The sequence below is a fragment of the Papaver somniferum genome, unplaced genomic scaffold, assembly GCF_003573695.1.
Source record: "Papaver somniferum cultivar HN1 unplaced genomic scaffold, ASM357369v1 unplaced-scaffold_15, whole genome shotgun sequence".
NCBI classification, from domain to species: Eukaryota; Viridiplantae; Streptophyta; class Magnoliopsida; order Ranunculales; family Papaveraceae; genus Papaver; species Papaver somniferum.
In genome coordinates, this window is record NW_020624376.1 from 1084133 (window position 1) to 1102839 (window position 18707).

Sequence of the window (18707 nt, forward strand, 5' to 3'; positions counted from 1 at the left end):
CTCGGATCTTCCTCAGTTGTTTTTTTTGTCTTTCCCATAATAAAGGAGCTTTTTTCTTTTTCAGCGATATGCATCTCCATGATTTGTGACCACAAATCATATTTTGTTTCATCAAGAACAATCCCTGCCTTGAATGTTGCACCTTCAGATTGAACGATAATAGGAGAAGATTTGTTTTCCATCTGCTCTTTTTGTTTTGGTTTATTTTGGTCAGATGATTCTGAATCACTACCCATGATTCAAGAACCCTAGCTCATAGATAACATCTTCACAAATATAGGATCGAGAAGATAATAATTCATATTATGATGATAATAATAATTCTGGTTACACAACTCTTAAATATATAGAGCACAATATTATGATAAAACAAGTATCCTATATATTAGGAAAGAATATATATTCTTAAATGAGGATAATATTAACAAATGTCATGTCACTCCACTAAATGAAGGTTCCTCTATTTATTTTTTCCTTTTTGCATTTTTGGTAGTGGCGTTATCATGAAATTTAGTTTAATACCTCAGGAGTCACCAACTTGCAAACGTGTTAACACATGCAGTAGTATTAAATTAGTAGCACCAGTTAAGGATAGCACAGTCAAACTAAAAACCCCTATTTATAGATGTGAAGGACTTCATACCATGCTTCAAAACAAATCTAGGTGAGAAACAAAAAAAGCATATGAATTCCTCGTATTTGAATATTTTAGTGGTGTTTCTTTACCTTGTCTTAATAGGTAATGTATGGTGGCTCCAATCATCAATATTAACAGTAACATTCCTAGTACTGTTAATCATCACAGAAATAAGCAGAAAAATGAAGAGGAGGCAGAATAGTGCTAGCTATTATAGACTACCACCTGGTCCAAATGGGTTACCAATTCTAGGAAATCTTCATATGTTAGGCAAACTTCCACATCAAAATCTTCATAAATTATCCCTAAAGTATGGACCTATCATGAGCATAAAATTAGGTCCAGTTCCGGGTATCGTTGTTTCGTCTCCAGACGTGGCAGAACAATGCCTGAAAACCCACGACATTAGTTTTGCTAGTAGACCAAGACGACGAGTGTCAGAAATCATGTTCTACAAAACTAAGGGTATTGGTTTTACTCCTTACGGTGCATACTGGAGATATGTCAGGAAAGTTTGTAGCGTACATTTACTGAATAATTCTAAGATTGGATCTTTTCAACCTATTAGAGAAAAAGAAGTGAGTATCGTTGTGGAGTCGATTCGTTTGTTATCCATGTCATGTGAAGTGGAAGTAGATTTGAGTGAAAAAATTGGAAGTTTAGTGGAAGATATAAGTCATATAATGTTTTTTGGATATAAGGATGGTGAAAGTTTCATTCCCATTCTGCACGATGTTATGAGAATTCTTGGAGCTTTTAATGCGGCTGATTTTGTTCCTTGTATTGGTACACTTGATCTTCAGGTATGCCTTCTGTGTAGTTAATGTTTGGACCATATGTGTTCTGTCATGTTATTGTATGTAATTGTGATGCACAAACCATTAATACCTTATATTTGGCTACACTGTTATCAGGGATTGGATCGTCGTGCAAAGGCATTAAGCAGACGTGTCGACATGTTTATCACTAGAAGCATCGATAATCATGTGAGAGAAAGTGTTAAACAAGAAAAACATCACAAAGACATCATTGACATTCTATTATCCTTGATGAGTGATGATAATGATACTGCTCAACATGAAGATGAAAAGCTAAGTAGTTCCTGCATCAAGGCCATCGTGTTAGACCTGCTAATAGGGGGAATAGACACATCAACTGCAACGATTGGTTGCGTTCACAGAACTCCTAAGAAATCCACATATTATGAAACGGGTTCAAAAAGAGTTGGAAACAGTGGTAGGGATGGATAGGCTAGTGCAAGAGACCGACCTAGTGAAGCTGGAATACTTGGATATGGTAATAAAAGAGACCATGCGACTTCATCCAGCGGCTCCATTGCTTGTTCCTCATGAATCGATAGAGGAAGTCAAGATAAACGGCTACGGCATACCTAAAGGATCATGTCTGATGGTGAATGTTTGGGGGATCGCTAGGAACCAACAAATATGGTCACAGAATGCTGAAGAGTTCTACCCTGAGAGATTCATTGAGGTTGATATAGATCTGAAAGGGAAAGACTTCAGACTTATACCATTTGGGTCAGGTCGTAGAGGATGTCCTGGTATGCAAATGGGTCTTACGGCTGTCCGGCTGATACTGGCTCAACTTGTGCATTGCTTTGACTGGAAACTCCCAAACGGGATGTCAACCGGAGATTTGGATATGAAAGAAAAATCCGGCTTATCAGTTCCAAGGGCTGAACACTTGATTGCAGTACCTAAATACCGCTTATACTCAAATACCCGCGAAGAGTGATACGACTTACGAGTACTCTTTTGTGTTTTTGTTCTTGTTGTGGCGTGGACTGCAGTCCAAAACGTTTGTAATCCAATAAATTAATATTGGCATAGCGATAAGAAATCCCAACTTATCACTTAGGATTCTTAAATTAGGGGGAATCTTGAGAGGTTTTTTCCCGCTTTTACTCGATCAATTAAGTTCTCTAGCTGATTCTTGTGAAAATAATCCTTTGTAAAATGAGAGATTAATTATAAAAAGTTTGATGAAAACTTCAATGTTTTTTACCTCAACCGGAAAAAGAAGACTATGAAATTTTCTGGGACGAGTTTTTCCACTAAACCCTCCTCATCTCTCTACTATGAACGTGTAAACCTATGTGTTTCCATAGATAATTATATGAAACAGATAGATAACGGGGCCGGTATAAAGTACTAAATTTATCTTTATACCTTACACTCGCACCTAATCCAAAATTTAGTGAATTTTTAAAATATTTACTCATGAATAATCTCCATCCATGTCCACTCACCGAGCGGGTGGATTGGATCGGGTCGGCGGATTGGATCACCATGCTCACCCCTAGATTAGGGGCAGCTTCACCTTCAATCTTCCCTTAAATGTTAGTTAGGTGACCTATAGGCATACTCTAGGCGAAGGGGAGCACGAAATAATCTGTTTGTTACATTTTAATTTGTCCAAAACCTTGTGATTGGAGTGGTTTCAATTGCATATATAGGCTAAACAAAATTAATTTTAAATACATTATAAGAGAGTTATAAACTGACTGAGAAATCACCAATAAGATTTCAATTTAAATTGGATTATTCGGTTTTATAATCTGACCCTTAATGTATGTTTGTAGATCGATGCTTCTGGGAATAACTCCTACCAATGATTATCCAACCCTGGATTACATGCTTATTCCAATCTTCCAAACGTTAATCTCGTGGTTGTCATGATGCATATCATTCGTAGCAATTTAATTTCCTCCCCATCTAAAATTGCGAAGATTTAAAGTGCCATTTAACAATTAACTAGATTACCGCGCGCGGTGGGGGCCGACCGAAGACTCCATCAAAATTCTTTTCGATTCTTTTTCTTTGCAACGGAAAATCTAATTAGGAACACATATATTTGTTACTAATTGTTTTTGTTTTGTATCACATTTTTTGTGCACCACACTTTTTCAACTTTTTGGTTTAATTTGAAGTAATTGAAGGTAAAATTGTGCGGATTCATCCAATTTGATGGAGTTGAAATATAAATGGAGACCCCAAATCATTGATTATCAAATCAATTTTGGAGAAGGACGATAAATTTCGATCCAATTTCGTCGAATTGAATGAAATTATATAAAAATATGGTAAATTAGATTTGGCCACGGTTTTTTCAAGGATTTTAGCTCGAAATAATTAATATCCAGCTTGCGCTTTGATCTAGTTGATGGTGCTTATTTGTAGTTGGGTATCATAACTCTTTGATTATGAAATCAATTTTGGGAAAAGACGATCAATTAATGTTAAATTGAATCAATCAAAAATTTAGAAAAAGCGTTGCATCTAATTGTATTTTTGGCCTCCATTGTGATCACATAGAAGGACTCCCTTCGATCGTCCAATCATGCCCACAACTATACAACGTTTAACTCGATGCAATCAAGACCAGCAAACGAACGAATTTATACAAAACAGAACATGTGATTCTAATTTTAGAGTTTTCTGGAAACACACCATCTCATATGGTCTGAGACCACATGACATTCTCATTGGAACTAACTTTCCTTTTTTCTGGCCAGGAAAAAAAAAATTAAAACTGTACTTTTGGTTTTCCTTTTTGTTAGAGGGAATGAATACTACATGACAGAATTTGACAATCAACTAAATGTCATGGTACCGAAGTCCTACATCTGACAAATCCAAGTAATTACCAAATTACAACTAAATATTCAATTATACTAAAATACTCACTCCGTTTTTTTTAATAGGCTGGTTTTGTTTTTAAAGAAAGTTAAAGATATTAAGAGAAACTAATCATTGAAAGTGGTCCTCATAACACTTGTCGATAAAAGAAGTGAAATGAAATGATCCAGATGACACTTGTTAGTAAAAGAAGTGAAGTGAAATGGTGCACATGACACTTGTCATGAAAAAAAGTTAAGAAAAAAGTGGTCCCAGAAAATTAAAGTAACATTTGACTTTCCCAATTAGGAAACCAGCATTTTTTTTTGTAACATTTATTTATAGAAACCAGCCTATTGAAAAAGAACGGAGGAAGTAGAAGAAAAAAATAAACACAATTTCCATCTTGATTTCTTTGAAGGAGCACAATTTCATACGCTCGCTCAATTTCAAGTTCACTAAAAGTCACACCCAAACACAAAATCCTTTTAGATTTCGAACCATCTTGCTTGCAATAAGAAAACATGTGTGGGAGTATTTTCTTAGTTTTCTTAGTCAATTACGCTTATTTGTGAGCTCTCTCCTGCTCCAACCGGTAAAAGAGCTCACCAGTGAATAATGCTTCAAGAGCTTCCCTCTGCAGTAGCCCATTCTTGTCCTTGCCAACAACATAGAGAATTTTTCATTCAAAGAAACTTAAAAACCAACTAAAGTAATCTGTAGGAACTCGGTTGGCTTTCAATAGACCCCATAACTCATCGGCTGTTAAAGCATTTGCATTAGTTTTTGAATGCTTTTGAAAAATCTCTTCAAACTTTAGAGGATCGAAGTTACCTTCGGCGTCATAAACACCACTGTCGCTGGTATGCTTACCTCTGGCAATATTTTTTACCTCAATAGGAACCCAACATGCCTCCACTGAAAAACATATTGATTAATACAGCACCACCAAGTGATATTATCATGCCTAATCCAATTGCACGAAGCCCTTGAAATGTTTCGCATGAATATATAACACCGTTTTTGTTTCTATCGAAGAACCCAACATGCCTCTGAAGAACAGTCTGACTATTGTTCGTAAGGGGCTCTTCAATCTGATTACCCGAAGCAGCCATTTAAGAAAAATATACAAGTGTAGCCAGAAAGGAAATGACAACGGCTCTGTGCGTGGTATATCATTTTGAGTTTCCATATCATGTTTTATAGACAAACTGGACAAGTGACTCCCTTTTGTGAATAAAGACCTCTAGGTGGACGACTTACCGACATGTCAAAGATTGAACCTCACATTTATGTCATGTGTGAGTTTATATATATCGATAAAATAAGGTAATCCATTCAACTGTGCTATCGTGATAAATCTTATCGGCCATATCAACATCAGTTGCCTATTTATCCTATCTTTTTGTTACATTATCGATCGAAGGTAAAACTTGATTAATTTTAACTTCGAAAAACTTGGTTAGGCTCATATAACTGTAATCGGAGTTGTCAATAAAATTATGTTACGCTATAAACGCATTCCGGTAATAGCCCTCTCTATTATTTCAGAAATGCAACACTACTATAGCTCTTTCGGTTTAATTTGACAAACAAATATCTTCTAAAGATATGGACATAACTCAGCTTAATGAAAAGAAATAATAGAGACTACGGCTATATTGCAATAATTGACTCAGCTATATATATATATATATTCACAAGAAGATGGACGTGGAGATGGCAAAAATTTTACCAAGATAAGAGATGATCTGACTGCTGAACTTGCGCTGAATTTGGAACCAGGACGGCAGGACCTATAACGCTTGAACCTTAGTATTGGACGTGTATATGTAAACTACAGTCCACCAACAGCTGCACCGTTAACACACACCTACGGCTAACCAACAAGAAAAAGTATTTCGGAGTTAAGCAGCTGAATCTGTATAAAGTCCAAGTCTTTAGTTTTACTTCCCGTTGTATTCAACCTATATTATTTGAGTCTTCTTGTATTATTTCTGAATTAGAATAACAACTCTGTACATGGAGTATTATAAATTGAATGAGAAAACAAAGAGTTTACACAGTTGTGTAAACTTAAAAGTATATCTAGATTCTTAATTATAAGATGGTATCCTTGTAGATCCTAGGAACCCTAAATTTATCTCTTCCGTTTCATCTCTGATACACAATCATTTTTTTTTATCTAGATTCTTCATCATCATCAATCCTTGTTTTATCATCATGCCTGGAACAGATCAATCCACGCCTCCTTCCCCAACTCATCACTCTGAATCATCCAATAACTCTAGGATTCTTGACCCTTATGTCATGCATTCCTCAGATAACCTTGCAACAGTTCTCTTTTCCCCTTTACTGCAAGGAGAAAATTATGGCGCCTGGGAAAACTAGGTTTTGTCGATGGATCTTTACCACCTCCGGAGGATGATCTCAAACATCGATGTTGAAAGCGCTGTGATGACTTGGTGGGAAGTTGGCTGCTGAATTCCGTCCACCCAGAAATTCGTGCAAGTTGCTTATACGCAGCTTCTTCACATGCGATTTGGAAAGATTTGTAGGTAAGGTGATGTATCTCAAACGCTCCAATAATGTTTTGTTTGAAGTCCGCCATAGCATCAATTAAGCAAGAGTCAATGCCGGTGTCCCTTTACTATACCAAAATTAAAACTTTATGGGACCAATATGATTCACTTGTGGCTTCTACTGAGGCCTGTATATGTGGCGCTAGGAAACATATGATGGAACGCCTCAAGAGAGATCGAGCAATGGAATTCTTGCAGGGCTTACATGACAGGTTCTCCAATCTGTGAAGTCAGATTCTCACAATGGAACCTTTTCCAACGGCTTTACGCATCTTCAATCTTGTGAAACAAGAGGAGGAGGAGGAGCATATCAGCCTCTCCACTGCCAGTCGTTGATTCAGCTGCCCTTAATACGTCTCGACATCTTCCATCGTCATCTCGTGCTCCAGCTAGTCACAAAAAGCGTCCAAGGCCTCACTGTGACTATTGTAACAGAGACGGACATGTTAGAGAAAAGTGCTACCGACTCCATGGTTTCCCGCTCAAAACAACACTCTGCCAATTGTTGCTGCTGCTACAGCCATGCCGAGTGATGTTGCTGCTGCTCAGGCCATTCAACCAGCGATTCCAGGTCTCTCTGCTGATCAGTATGCACGCTTACTGACTCTAATCAACCCTCCTGAACCTGCACAGCTGGAACCGCGTGCAAATTTTGCGGGTACAATTCTTACTACCTCTTTTATTACTCCATGGTTTATTTATAGTGGCGTTATGCACCACATCTGCAATTCTTTGCAATTTTTTACCTCGTATTCTCCTATTCAGTCGTTGATTCAAATGCAACTACCAGATGGTTCTTTTTCTATGGTTAAGCACATTGGCGAAGTCGTTTTCTCGCCCACTCTTAAACTGTCGAATGTGCATCCTAATTTCAAGTTTAATCTAATTTCAGTGAGTCAGTTAACTCGCCAATCAGATTGTGTTGCTTATTTTTTTGATAATATTTGTTTCTTTCAGGACCGTGTCACGAATCAAGTGATTGGTCAGGCTAATTTTCACTCCGGCTTGTATCACCTCCAAGTCCATCCGCAAATGCCAAAGACGCACATAGCCTTATGTAATAAAGTGTCTTTAGATGTTTGGAATTGCCGACTAGGACATCCTAGTTTAGATCGCTTCAAATTAATATGTCGTACTTTCAATTGCATGACTTCCAGTTCATCTAGGTTTTGTGATGTTTGTCCTCTTGCAAAACAGAGTCGCTTATCATTCAATAAAAATAAAATTTCTTCTACACGTTGTTTTGAATTAATACATTGTGACATCAGGGGTCTATTCTCGACTCCCTCTACCATAGGTGCTCGATATTTTTTAACAATAGTTGATGACTTTTCTCGGTGCACCTGGATTTATCTTATGCATGCAAAAAATGAAACTTTTAAGTTCCTCGAATTTTTAACTTCTTTCGTTGCAACACAGTATTCACACAATAGTTTTTGTGTCTCCACAAATAATTTTGTTCCCTTTTTGCCAATACTACAGCGAGTGCAATCAATCTCGTGACATCCAAGCTTGGTTTGCTGACAACGGCATCCACCATCAACGTAGTTGTGTCTCTACTCCTCAGGAAAATGGAGTGGTAGAACGTAAGCATCGTCATTTACTCAACGTATCTAGAGCTTTACGTTTTCAAGCACATCTGCCCATTAATTATTGGGGCGAATGTATTTTAACTGCAGCTCACTTAATTAATAAGATGCCAACTCTGATTCTTTCCCATAAAACACCCCATGAAATTCTATTGGGAAGATCACCTAACTATCGTCATTTGCGAGTATTTGATTGTTTATGTTTTGCTCGTTTTGCTAATATATCTTTCAAATTTGATCCCAGGGAAATTCCTGGAGTATTCCTTGGTTATCCATTTAATCACAAAATCTATATTATTTTAAACCTTGAAACAAAAACTACTTTTATTTCAAGAGATGTTATTTTTCATGAGCATTTTTTCCCATTTAAAGATGTTAATGTCACTAACAAGGATTTCTTGTTTTCCCCTCCACAGGAAGAGGCATATTGTGATGATAATGCAGCTTTATCACCTGCTTTACAGCCTCTCATCCCTGTGTCCAATTCTCATCCACGGACTGTTCCGTCCACTTCAATCTCTGACAACACTTTGTCAACAGGTGACTCTTCACCTTCCATTTCAGGTGACTCTTCACCTTCACCTTCACTTTCCACTGCTGAGCAGTCGTCCACAGCGCTCTCTCCTGCTGCTGTCTCTCTGCCAATGACGTCTGCAGATGACTCTTCAGCTTCCAATGCCGACCAGTTATCACCAGCAATCCCACCTGGTGCCAACTTGCCACTGATACCGACAGTTTCACCTGACATTTCTCAGTCTGCCAATGATCGACTGGATGGCACGATCGAGCGTCATAAGGCATGTCTTGTTTCCAAAGGCTATACTCAATAGGAAGGAATTGATTATCATGATACATTTGCCCATGTTGCGAAGTTAGTATCTGTCCGTGTTCTCCTATCTGTTGCTGCAATTAATACTTGGCATTTACATCAATTAGATGTTAACAATGCCTTTTTACAAGGCGATCTCAATGAAGCAATCTACATGAAACTTCCTCCAGGCTTTCAGAAAAAGTGTGAAACTCGTGTTTACAGGCTTAACAAATCCTTATACGGCCTCAAGCAAGCTTCTCGACAATGGTTTGCAAAATTCTCTTCTGCTTTACTTAATGAGGGATTTGTTCAATCTCGTGCTGATTATTCTCTTTTTATTTATCACTCTGGTACTATATCTATTTATGTTTTAGTATATTGATAGACACATTTTTGTGTCTAAATTGTCCTCAATGTCTGTTTTGTTGGAACTCGATTTTTGTACTAATATTGTGTTTTTATGTATTTTTAGGAAATAAATATTGTTGGAAAATTCGGCTCGAAAAGTTGCTCGGAACACCCCCGGAGGACACTTGTTATACGGAGCCCATATTTGGTTAAGGGGCACCTCAATTACTAAGGGGCAACCCAAAAAGGAAGCTGCTATTCGCACCCCACAGCTGGTTAGGGGGACACCATCTTCTTCATTTGAAACTTAAAAATTGGCGGGAAAAATGTGGCAGCTCTCTGAGAATGTTTCGATCGAAATTTGAAGATGTTCTAGGTGGACTAAAGGGCTGAAACTTCATGGGTAGTTGTGATATGTCATAAAAGAGCTGGTATGGGTGTTTGTTTCGATCAAATTTGGCTGGAAAATCCGTGACAAGGAATCAGGGAAGCCCGTGCATGAGAAGAATAGTTCACGGGTTTTGGAAGATTTATGCGTGTTCTGCTCGTGTATGATGACTCTAGCAACACTCTGGACCGTGAAGAAGATAAATGAGGAGATTTTGCAGCTGTAGAAACACGTGAGAAGCTAAAACAGGGAAGAAAATATTCCCAGAATATTTCTCTTCACTGCCGAGTTTAATGAAAATTTGTGAGAGTTATGGCGTGATATTTTGCTTCTGTTGAGTATATATAGGGTGAGGGGATCATAGAGAAGGGACACGGAGAGATTGGGAGAGAAAAAGAGCACCACAGAGCGAAAAATCAAATTTGCAGAGCTGCCATTTCTGCTGCTGCAAAACTGAAGAACACGAAGAACGGACCTGCACCAGCAGTCGTTTTTGAACAGTGACAACAACTCATTCTGTGGGTCGCAGTTTACAGGCAGACTTAAAAACGCAACAGCAACGGCTCTTTGTAACGGTTTTTGCAACAGTTATAAGCGTTGAAAACCCGATTTTTATTATAATTCTCCCTTATTCATCATTTGTAACCCTTTGAGCATAAATGAAATCAACTTTTGAGCGTGTTTCCAACATGATGAGCGGATAATTCTCTCGTAACCAAGGCAATGGAAGCTATTCACACCTGAACAATGGGTAACTATTTCATTTTCTCTAATATTTAATTATAATTCACTCAATCACTGCTTTTGCAGAGTTCTTAAAAATTTACATAATTTTCTTCATTAGTTGTGATTCAATTAGATAGGTTATGCTTTGGTTAGATAATCTATGCTTAGGGGATACAATTAATTTTTGAGAATATGTTTGATTATTTGTGGATTAAGAAATAAAGGATTAAAAGGATAATTAGAGTTATGAAATATTTGACATCATTCATGTGTAATAGTGGATTCTAGTGTCTTGGTTATTTTCCAATCACCTGAAATCAATTTTGAGTTAAGTTTTCTATATTTTTAAGTTCTATTAAGTCTAGAATTCATTGCCTTCACAAGCCTCAACGAACTCTTTACTACAACATCATTGAAAAATACAATCAAATTTTGCACTTTATATTTTGGACCTTTCTTTTGGACTTTGGACATTTGGACATTAATGTATTTTTAAACCCTACGGAAGGGTAGATTAAATATTAAACTGTTTGCAGAGAAGGACGGTGATTACGATATCACCTCGGCCCCTCGGGTTTGTACACAACATAGGATTTGTGGCCCGAGTCGACGACAACGGTTCATCCCCCGTCTGGAATGGGAGGTAAGTTTGTCGAAACACTCGTGAATCCCCTATCAGCGAGTTATTGTATTCCTTCGTTTGCATATATGCTGAGGAACTGAAAACGGCTGTTTTAAATTCCTAGTAAAGGGCAAGGACTGGCCATACAAGATAAGGTTTCGGATTTCATCACCGTTCTCATCTTACCCGCCTTAGGAAAACGAAACCAAACGCGAACCTAAGATTTAAAATTTGGAATAGAACGAGACCTATAGGGTAACGAGCTTAGTAGGAAAGTCGTTTGAAAAATATTGGTTACTCTTTTAGCATACTTCGAAGTTCATGATGGTTTCTGTGAGTTGAATGCGTGACTGCGCCGCCTTGTGATAACGGTGAGGCCTTGGGTATCAAAGCTCCACTGAGCTTCCCTCGCCAAAATTCAACTTACTTTGACTCGGATTGATTCCAGAGGGGTTTTCTTAAATTGTAACGAATTCCCTTTCGAAGGATTAGAAGATGGTCTAGAAACAATCTAAGTGGAGCCATCATGCTTTTTGTTTTCTAGAATTCAGTAGGTTTGATGTGGTGGAGTCAGCCTTGTTTGTGTTTGCATAGAACTTCCCTTCCCTTTTAGGGCTTTTCGTATTAGTTTTGTTTTTCTAGTGTATGCCCGAGGTCATTAGAGAATGGGCTTGGAAAAGAAACACTCTAGGTCGTCTGATTAGTGATAAACCTAGTAGTTCTTCTTGTGAAGGCGGGGAGCTCGAAGACTCTTTAGAGAGCCCCGTTTTTGGAAACTTCAGTTTTGAGAATCTGTTTCTTTGTGAAGAAAGTACTCCTAGTCCTTTGGTAGTGCCAGAAATGGCAACTTTAAAAGCTTTATTGAACCCAACTAGGACCTCTCGTCCGTCTTGTATCAAGTTAGCTGAAACCGAGGCAAATTATGAACTCAAACCTGGGACTTTACAGATGCTCCCAACCTTTTTAGGAAAAGAGAATGAGAACCCCTATTTTCATGTTAGGGAATTTGAGGAAGTATGTAGTACTCTGAAAATTAAAAACTTTAGTGATGATGCACTGAAACTTAGGTTATTCCCCTTTTCCTTAAAAGATAAAGCCAAATCTTGGTTGTATAGTTTGGATTCTGAGTCAATTGAAACCTATGAACAACTTACATCTGCCTTTATACATAAGTTTTTCCCAAGGAACAAAACATCGTCTTTTAGGACACAAATTTGTATTTTTGCTCAACAAGAGGGAGAATCTTTATATAGGTATTTAGAAAGGTTCAATGACTTAATATCTCAATGTCCTCATCATGGTTTAGAGAAGGTTAGGTTAGTTCAGATCCTCTACGAGGGTTTAGATTATTCAACAACAACCATGGTTGAGTACTTATGCACATGTGGGTTTGAGAATAAAACTGTTGATGAGGCAATGACATTTTTGAATGAAATCGCCAATAAGACCCAACAATGGGAAAATAATAGGGAACCCCAGAAAACAATTCTTCTAAGTAGAGGAAATGTCAATAGGGTAGAAGGATCCTATGAGTCAGATGCTAAAATAGCAGCCATAGCCAAAAGGTTAGAAGCGTTGGAATTAGGTCATTCTAGTGGTACTAGTGGTACAATAGAGCCTTTTTGGGAAGACCATACTGTTGAAGAGCAAGCCAATGCTCTTTATAACAACACTAGATTCGATAACCGTCAGAAGTTTGACCCTTATTCAGAAACCTATAACCCTGGTTGGAGAAACCATCCCAATCTTTCTTGGTCTAAGGGCCAGAATCAAGGTCAGCCTAGTAACTCTCAAGCTCCCCCAGGTTTTGGCTATCCTAAGAATCCTTCAGCCCCGGCACAGTTTCAGAACCCTTCGGATAAGAAGATTATGAGTTTAGAAGAGTCTCTTGCTTTGTTAACTCGTAACACTATGCAGTTTCAGCAATCTGTTGCTCAAGGTTTAGAAGAAAATAAGAGAATAGGTCAGGCTAACTCTCAGGCTATTTCCGAGTTGAAAACCCAGGTTAGTCATATAAATGAGTCTTTAAGAGAAAGAGGTAAGTTTCCTAGTCAAACTCAACCAAACCCTAGAGGAATTAGTGAAATGGGTGAAAGACCATCCGATCATGTAAATGCTATTAAAACCCTTAGGAGCGGTAGAGAGATAGACAACAAGGTTTCCATGCCTAATAGTGAACATGTTGTAGTTCACCCTTCTGAGCCAGAGAATGAGAAGACTGATAGAGTCTCCAAAGAGACCAATGAGGGTCCTGCTGAGCCCGACTTTGTTCCCAGAGCCCCGTTTCCCCAGCTGCTAGTTCCGACTAAGAGGGAGTCCAACTTTAATGATATATTAGAGGTTTTTAAGCAGGTTACTATCAACCTACCATTGTTGGATGCGATTAAGCAGATTACGGCTGATGCCAAGTTCCTTAAGGACTTGTGTACACGAAAGCGTAAGCTTAGTGTCCAAAAGAAAGCCTTCCTAGCTAGTCACGTGAGTTCCATTATTCAGAATACCACTACTCCTAAGTATAAAGACCCAGGATCCCCTACCATTTCTTGCACAATAGGTAAACACCGTGTTGAGAAAGCTTTGCTTGACTTAGGAGCCAGTGTGAATTTACTTCCATACCATGTGTACCTTAAGCTAGGACTTGGTGAGATGAACCCTACCCAGATGACACTCCAGTTAGATGATAGGTCCGTTAAAATTCCTCGTGGTGTGATCGAGGATGTTCTTATTGAGGTCGACAAGTTTATTTATCCAGTGGATTTTGTTATCCTAGTTACTCAACCTGTCCCTGACCCAGAGAACCAGATACCGGTGATTTTTGGTCGCCCATTTTTAGTAACATCCAATGCGATCATTAACTGTCGAACTGGTATTATGAATTTGTCTTTTGGTAATATGACTATTGAGATGAACATCTTTCACATTAGTAAGCTACCCCAGGAACTGGACGACTCGAGCGTAGAAGAGGTGAACATGATAGGCACCTTAGTAGAGGAGTCATTACCAAACACTTTGATAGAAGATCCATTAGAGAAATTCCTAGCTCACTTTGGGATTGATTTTGATGATGATGATGTGATTAATGAGGTAAATGCTTTGTTAGATTCAACCGCTTTGTTAGACACTAGTAATGGATGAAAACCTAAGTTCGAACCTTTACCCGTTCCCGAGTATACCCTAGTTCCTTCGTTGGAAAAGCCTCCCAAGTTGGACCTTAAACCATTACCAGATACCCTGAAGTATGTGTTTTTAGGCCCCTCTGAAACTTTACCTGTGATTATAGCATCCGACTTGGATAGTGATCAGGAAAGTAGGCTAGTGACTGTCCTTTAGAATAACAAGGAATCTTTAGGGTGGACCATATCAGACATTAAGGGTATAAGTCCTATTGATTGTATGCATCATATATATTTAGAGAGTGACACCAAACCTTCTAGGGAGATGCAACGTCGACTGAACCCTAATATGAAAGAAGTTGTTCGAACCGAGGTTCTGAAGCTGTTAGATGCAGGCATTATCTACCCCATTTCAGACAGTAAGTGGGTCAGCCCCGTTCAGGTTGTTCCCAAGAAATCCGGTATTACTGTAGTCCAGAATGATAACAATGAGTTAATCCCAACCCGAAGGACCACGAGTTGGCATGTCTGTATTGACTATAGAAAATTGAACAAGGTCATTAGGAAGGACCACTTTCCCCTTCCCTTCATCGACCAAATGCTAGAGAGATTAGCTGGACGTAGCCATTATTGCTTTTTAGATGGATACTGTTGTTATAATCAGGTTCCTATTGCCCCAGAAGACCAAGAGAAAACCACTTTTACCTGTCCCTTTGGTACCTTTGCGTATAGACGCATGCCTTTTGGCCTATGTAATGCCCCTGCGACCTTTCAGCGTTGTATGATGAGCATATTTTCTGACATGGTAGAACGGTTCTTAGAGGTATTTATGGATGATTTTTCAGTGTTTGGTTCGTCTTTCGATGAGTGCTTGCATCATTTGTCATTAGTTTTGACTAGGTGTAAGGAAAAGAATTTAGTGCTTAATTGGGAGAAATGTCACTTCATGGTTCGTTCAGGAATTGTTCTAGGGCATATCGTATATTTAAAGGGTATAGAGGTAGATAGAGCCAAAGTTGACCTTATTAAAACTGTACCGGTCCCAAAAACCGTAAAAGGTATTAGGTCACTCTTAGGGAATGCTGGTTTTTATCGTCGATTCATTAAGGATTTTAGCTTGATTTCTAGACCTCTTTGCAATTTGCTTGCAAAAGATGTTAAGTTTGTCTTTGATGATGCTTGTTTAGAGGCTTTCGAGAAGCTTAAAACTTTACTCACTACCGCCCCCATAGTCCAGGCACCCAACTGGAACCTACCCTTTGAAATCATGTGCGATGCTTCAGATTATGCTATTGGTGTTGTGCTAGGTCAGGGAGAAAACAAGTTACTTTATGTAATTTCCTATGCTAGCAAAACTCTGAATGATGCCCAGTTGAACTATACCACTACGGAGAAGGAACTGTTAGCCGTTGTGTTTTCCTTAGACAAGTTTAGACCATATCTCTTAGGTTCTAAGTTCGTAATATATACTGATCATGCTGCTTTGAAATATCTTTTGTCTAAGAAGGATACGAATCCTAGATTGATTAGGTGGATCATGTTGTTACAAGAGTTTTCTCCGGAAATTAGAGACAAAAAGGGTGCAGAAAATGTAGTAGAAGACCACTTGTCTAGACTTGTTGTGGATACCCTTAATGATTCCCTTCCTATAAGGGACAACTTTCCTGATGAACAATTGTTCTTTGTTACCCAATTACCTTGGTATGTGAATATAGTGAACTATCTTGTTACTGGTCGAATGCCCCAACATCGGGGTAAACAAGAGCGTTCTAGATTTTTAGCTGAGGTTAAGCACTTCTTTTGGGATGATCCTTATTTGTTTAAGTATTGTCCAGACCAGATTATTAGGAGATGTATACCTGAGAGTGACCAGTCCAGTATTATTTCCTTTTGTCATGATCATGCGTGTGGGGGTCACTTTAGTGCTAAGAAGACTGCTGCTAAGATATTGCAGTGTGGATTCTATTGGCCTTCATTGTTTAAAGACTCCCACAGTTACTGTGTTACTTGTGAACGTTTCCAGAAATTAGGAACCATTTCCCGTAGGAACATGATGCCCTTGAACACTATTTTAGTTGTCGAGGTCTTTGATGTGTGGGGTATTGACTTTATGGGTACGTTTCCTAATTCTTTTGGTAACCTATACATCCTTGTCGCTGTAGACTATGTCTCTAAGTGGATTGAGGCAGTTGCGTGTAAAACCAATGACCATAGGGTTGTGATTGATTTCTTGAAAAATAATATTCTTACACGTTTTGGTACACCGCGGGATATAATTAGTGATGGTGGGTCGCACTTTTGTAATGGACCTTTTAGGATTTTGATGAAGAAATATGGTATTACACATGAGGTAGCTACCCCGTATCATCCACAGACTAGTGGTCAGGTTGAGGTTTCCAATAGGAAGATAAAATGTATATTAGAGAAAACAGTTAATCCTAATCGGAAAGACTGGTCGTCTAGGCTTACTGATGCCTATGGGCTTACCGTACTGCGTTTAAGACCCCCATTGGAATGTCGCCTTATCGTCTTTTGTATGGCAAGGCATGTCATTTACCTGTCGAGTTAGAACATAAAGCTTATTGGGCTGTTAAGCAGCTAAACTTTTCACTTGACAAGGCAGGAGCCCATAGGAAACTCCAGCTCAATGAGTTGGAAGAGATTCGTATTGATGCTTACGATATTGCGAAGGAGTATAAGAACAAAATGAAACTTGTGCATGATAGAAATATTTTAAGAAAGTCATTTTCTCCAGGTCAAAAAGTTCTTCTGTATGATACCCGCTTGCATCTTTTCCCTTGGAAGTTACGTTCTTGGTGGACGGGTCCTTTTATTGTTCGCACTGTCTTTCCTCGTGGAGCTGTTGAGATCGAGACACCGGATGGTAGTAGTTCTTCGAAGGTTAACGGTCAGAGATTGAAACCCTTTTTAGAGCCCTTTTCCAATAGGTGATGTTGAGGAGGTCCCTCTGGAGGACCCTGTTTACCCTTGATTGACCATCGAGGCGATTGTATGTTGTATATTATTTTTTGATTTCTCTCTTCACCCAGGTACTATCTTTCCGACTTCTCTCTTTACTGATTCCTCATGATACTTTACTTTTTGGTATTGCTCTTTCATTAGAAACATTGAGGACAATGTTAGAGTTAAGTTTGGGGGCGGGGAAGAACTTTTTAGTTGTACTTTTGAAACTTCTAGCGTCACATGGTACCCGGTTAGCTAAGTTTACATACTTTTTCTCACTGAAAAGATAGAAATTGGAATGCTATGGATAACAACCTTTTGAGACATTAGAGAAAAAGACATTGAGATCCTTGAAATTCAGGAGAGAACTTGTTCCTTTTAGAGGGTAACCGTGATGGACCTAACCATACATGATGGAAAGGCAAGTAAGTCAGGAAATGCCAGAAAGACAAAGCAACCTCACAATATAGTCTTAGTTACTGGATTGCGACTCTCTCTCAGTAGAAACTTATCATCATCAACAAGCGGAGCGACATCAAAATCTATGAAGAAAGTTGAAGACGTTTAAGGTTTAGAAGCAACAATAGAAAAGAATAATTCAAAAATCAAAGTTGAAGACTTAGTTACAAGAAGTTGTAAGAACAAATGATATAAGTTGTTGGAATTCATGATACCAAGACATCTTAAGTTGCGAAGATCCAAGTTTTTAAAGTCCTTCTCTCATGGCCTTGTAAATTTTTGTCTTGTGATTTTTTGTACCCAAAAAAAAAAAATGAAAAATGAAAAATGAAAAATGAAAAATGAAAAAAAAAATGAAAAATGAAACATCATTACGTTCTTTTTGTTCAATAAGGCCAAACGGAAGTAAAAATTTATAAGTCAAGAAAGAAATCGAAGAGAAGAGTTAATTGTCAAGGTTCTATGAGGTTCGATAGTTTATCATCAACAGTTGAAGACCGAAGAAGACGTTGTTTCTACTGAGCACTATGAGAGAGTCGAAGAAAGATACATTTGGTTGCTTTGTTAGTCCGCTTTCAATCTGGCACAAGATCTTTCTAGCACTGGTTTAACTCATCACACGTAATTAGTCCAGCTGTGTAGCAGATGTCCCTCTCATCTTTATCTCTCTCCTAATCTTATCCAGTTGTAAAGCAGCGGACGCATCTTACAATGTTTATCCAGCTGTGTAGCGGATATCTCTTTATCTAGCAGTGTTGCGGATGTGTCTCCCCTTTTCTTCAGTCAGCTTTAGAGATGACACCTTTAATTTCTCTGGCATTCTAGTTACT

At 38.4% G+C, this 18707-nt stretch overlaps 2 protein-coding genes and 2 pseudogenes across 2 annotated transcripts; 2 read left to right on the plus strand and 2 right to left on the minus strand.

The window, feature by feature from the left end:
- The first annotated feature begins 819 nt into the window (after positions 1-819).
- LOC113335565 (cytochrome P450 CYP736A12-like) lies at positions 820-1887 on the plus strand. The gene is made up of 2 exons (XM_026581597.1): positions 820-1440; positions 1552-1887. Exons 1-2 carry the CDS (start codon positions 820-822, stop codon positions 1885-1887), a joined length of 957 nt encoding a protein of 318 aa, XP_026437382.1.
- Positions 1888-1948: 61 nt separating this feature from the next.
- On the plus strand, positions 1949-2392 carry LOC113335566 (cytochrome P450 CYP736A12-like). The gene has a single exon (XM_026581599.1). It carries the CDS (start codon positions 1949-1951, stop codon positions 2390-2392), a length of 444 nt encoding a protein of 147 aa, XP_026437384.1.
- A 2353-nt stretch (positions 2393-4745) lies between these two features.
- The window catches only part of LOC113335764, a 73889-nt pseudogene continuing 59927 nt past the window's right edge, over positions 4746-18707 (minus strand).
- Positions 12546-12645, minus strand: LOC113335833 (annotated as a pseudogene).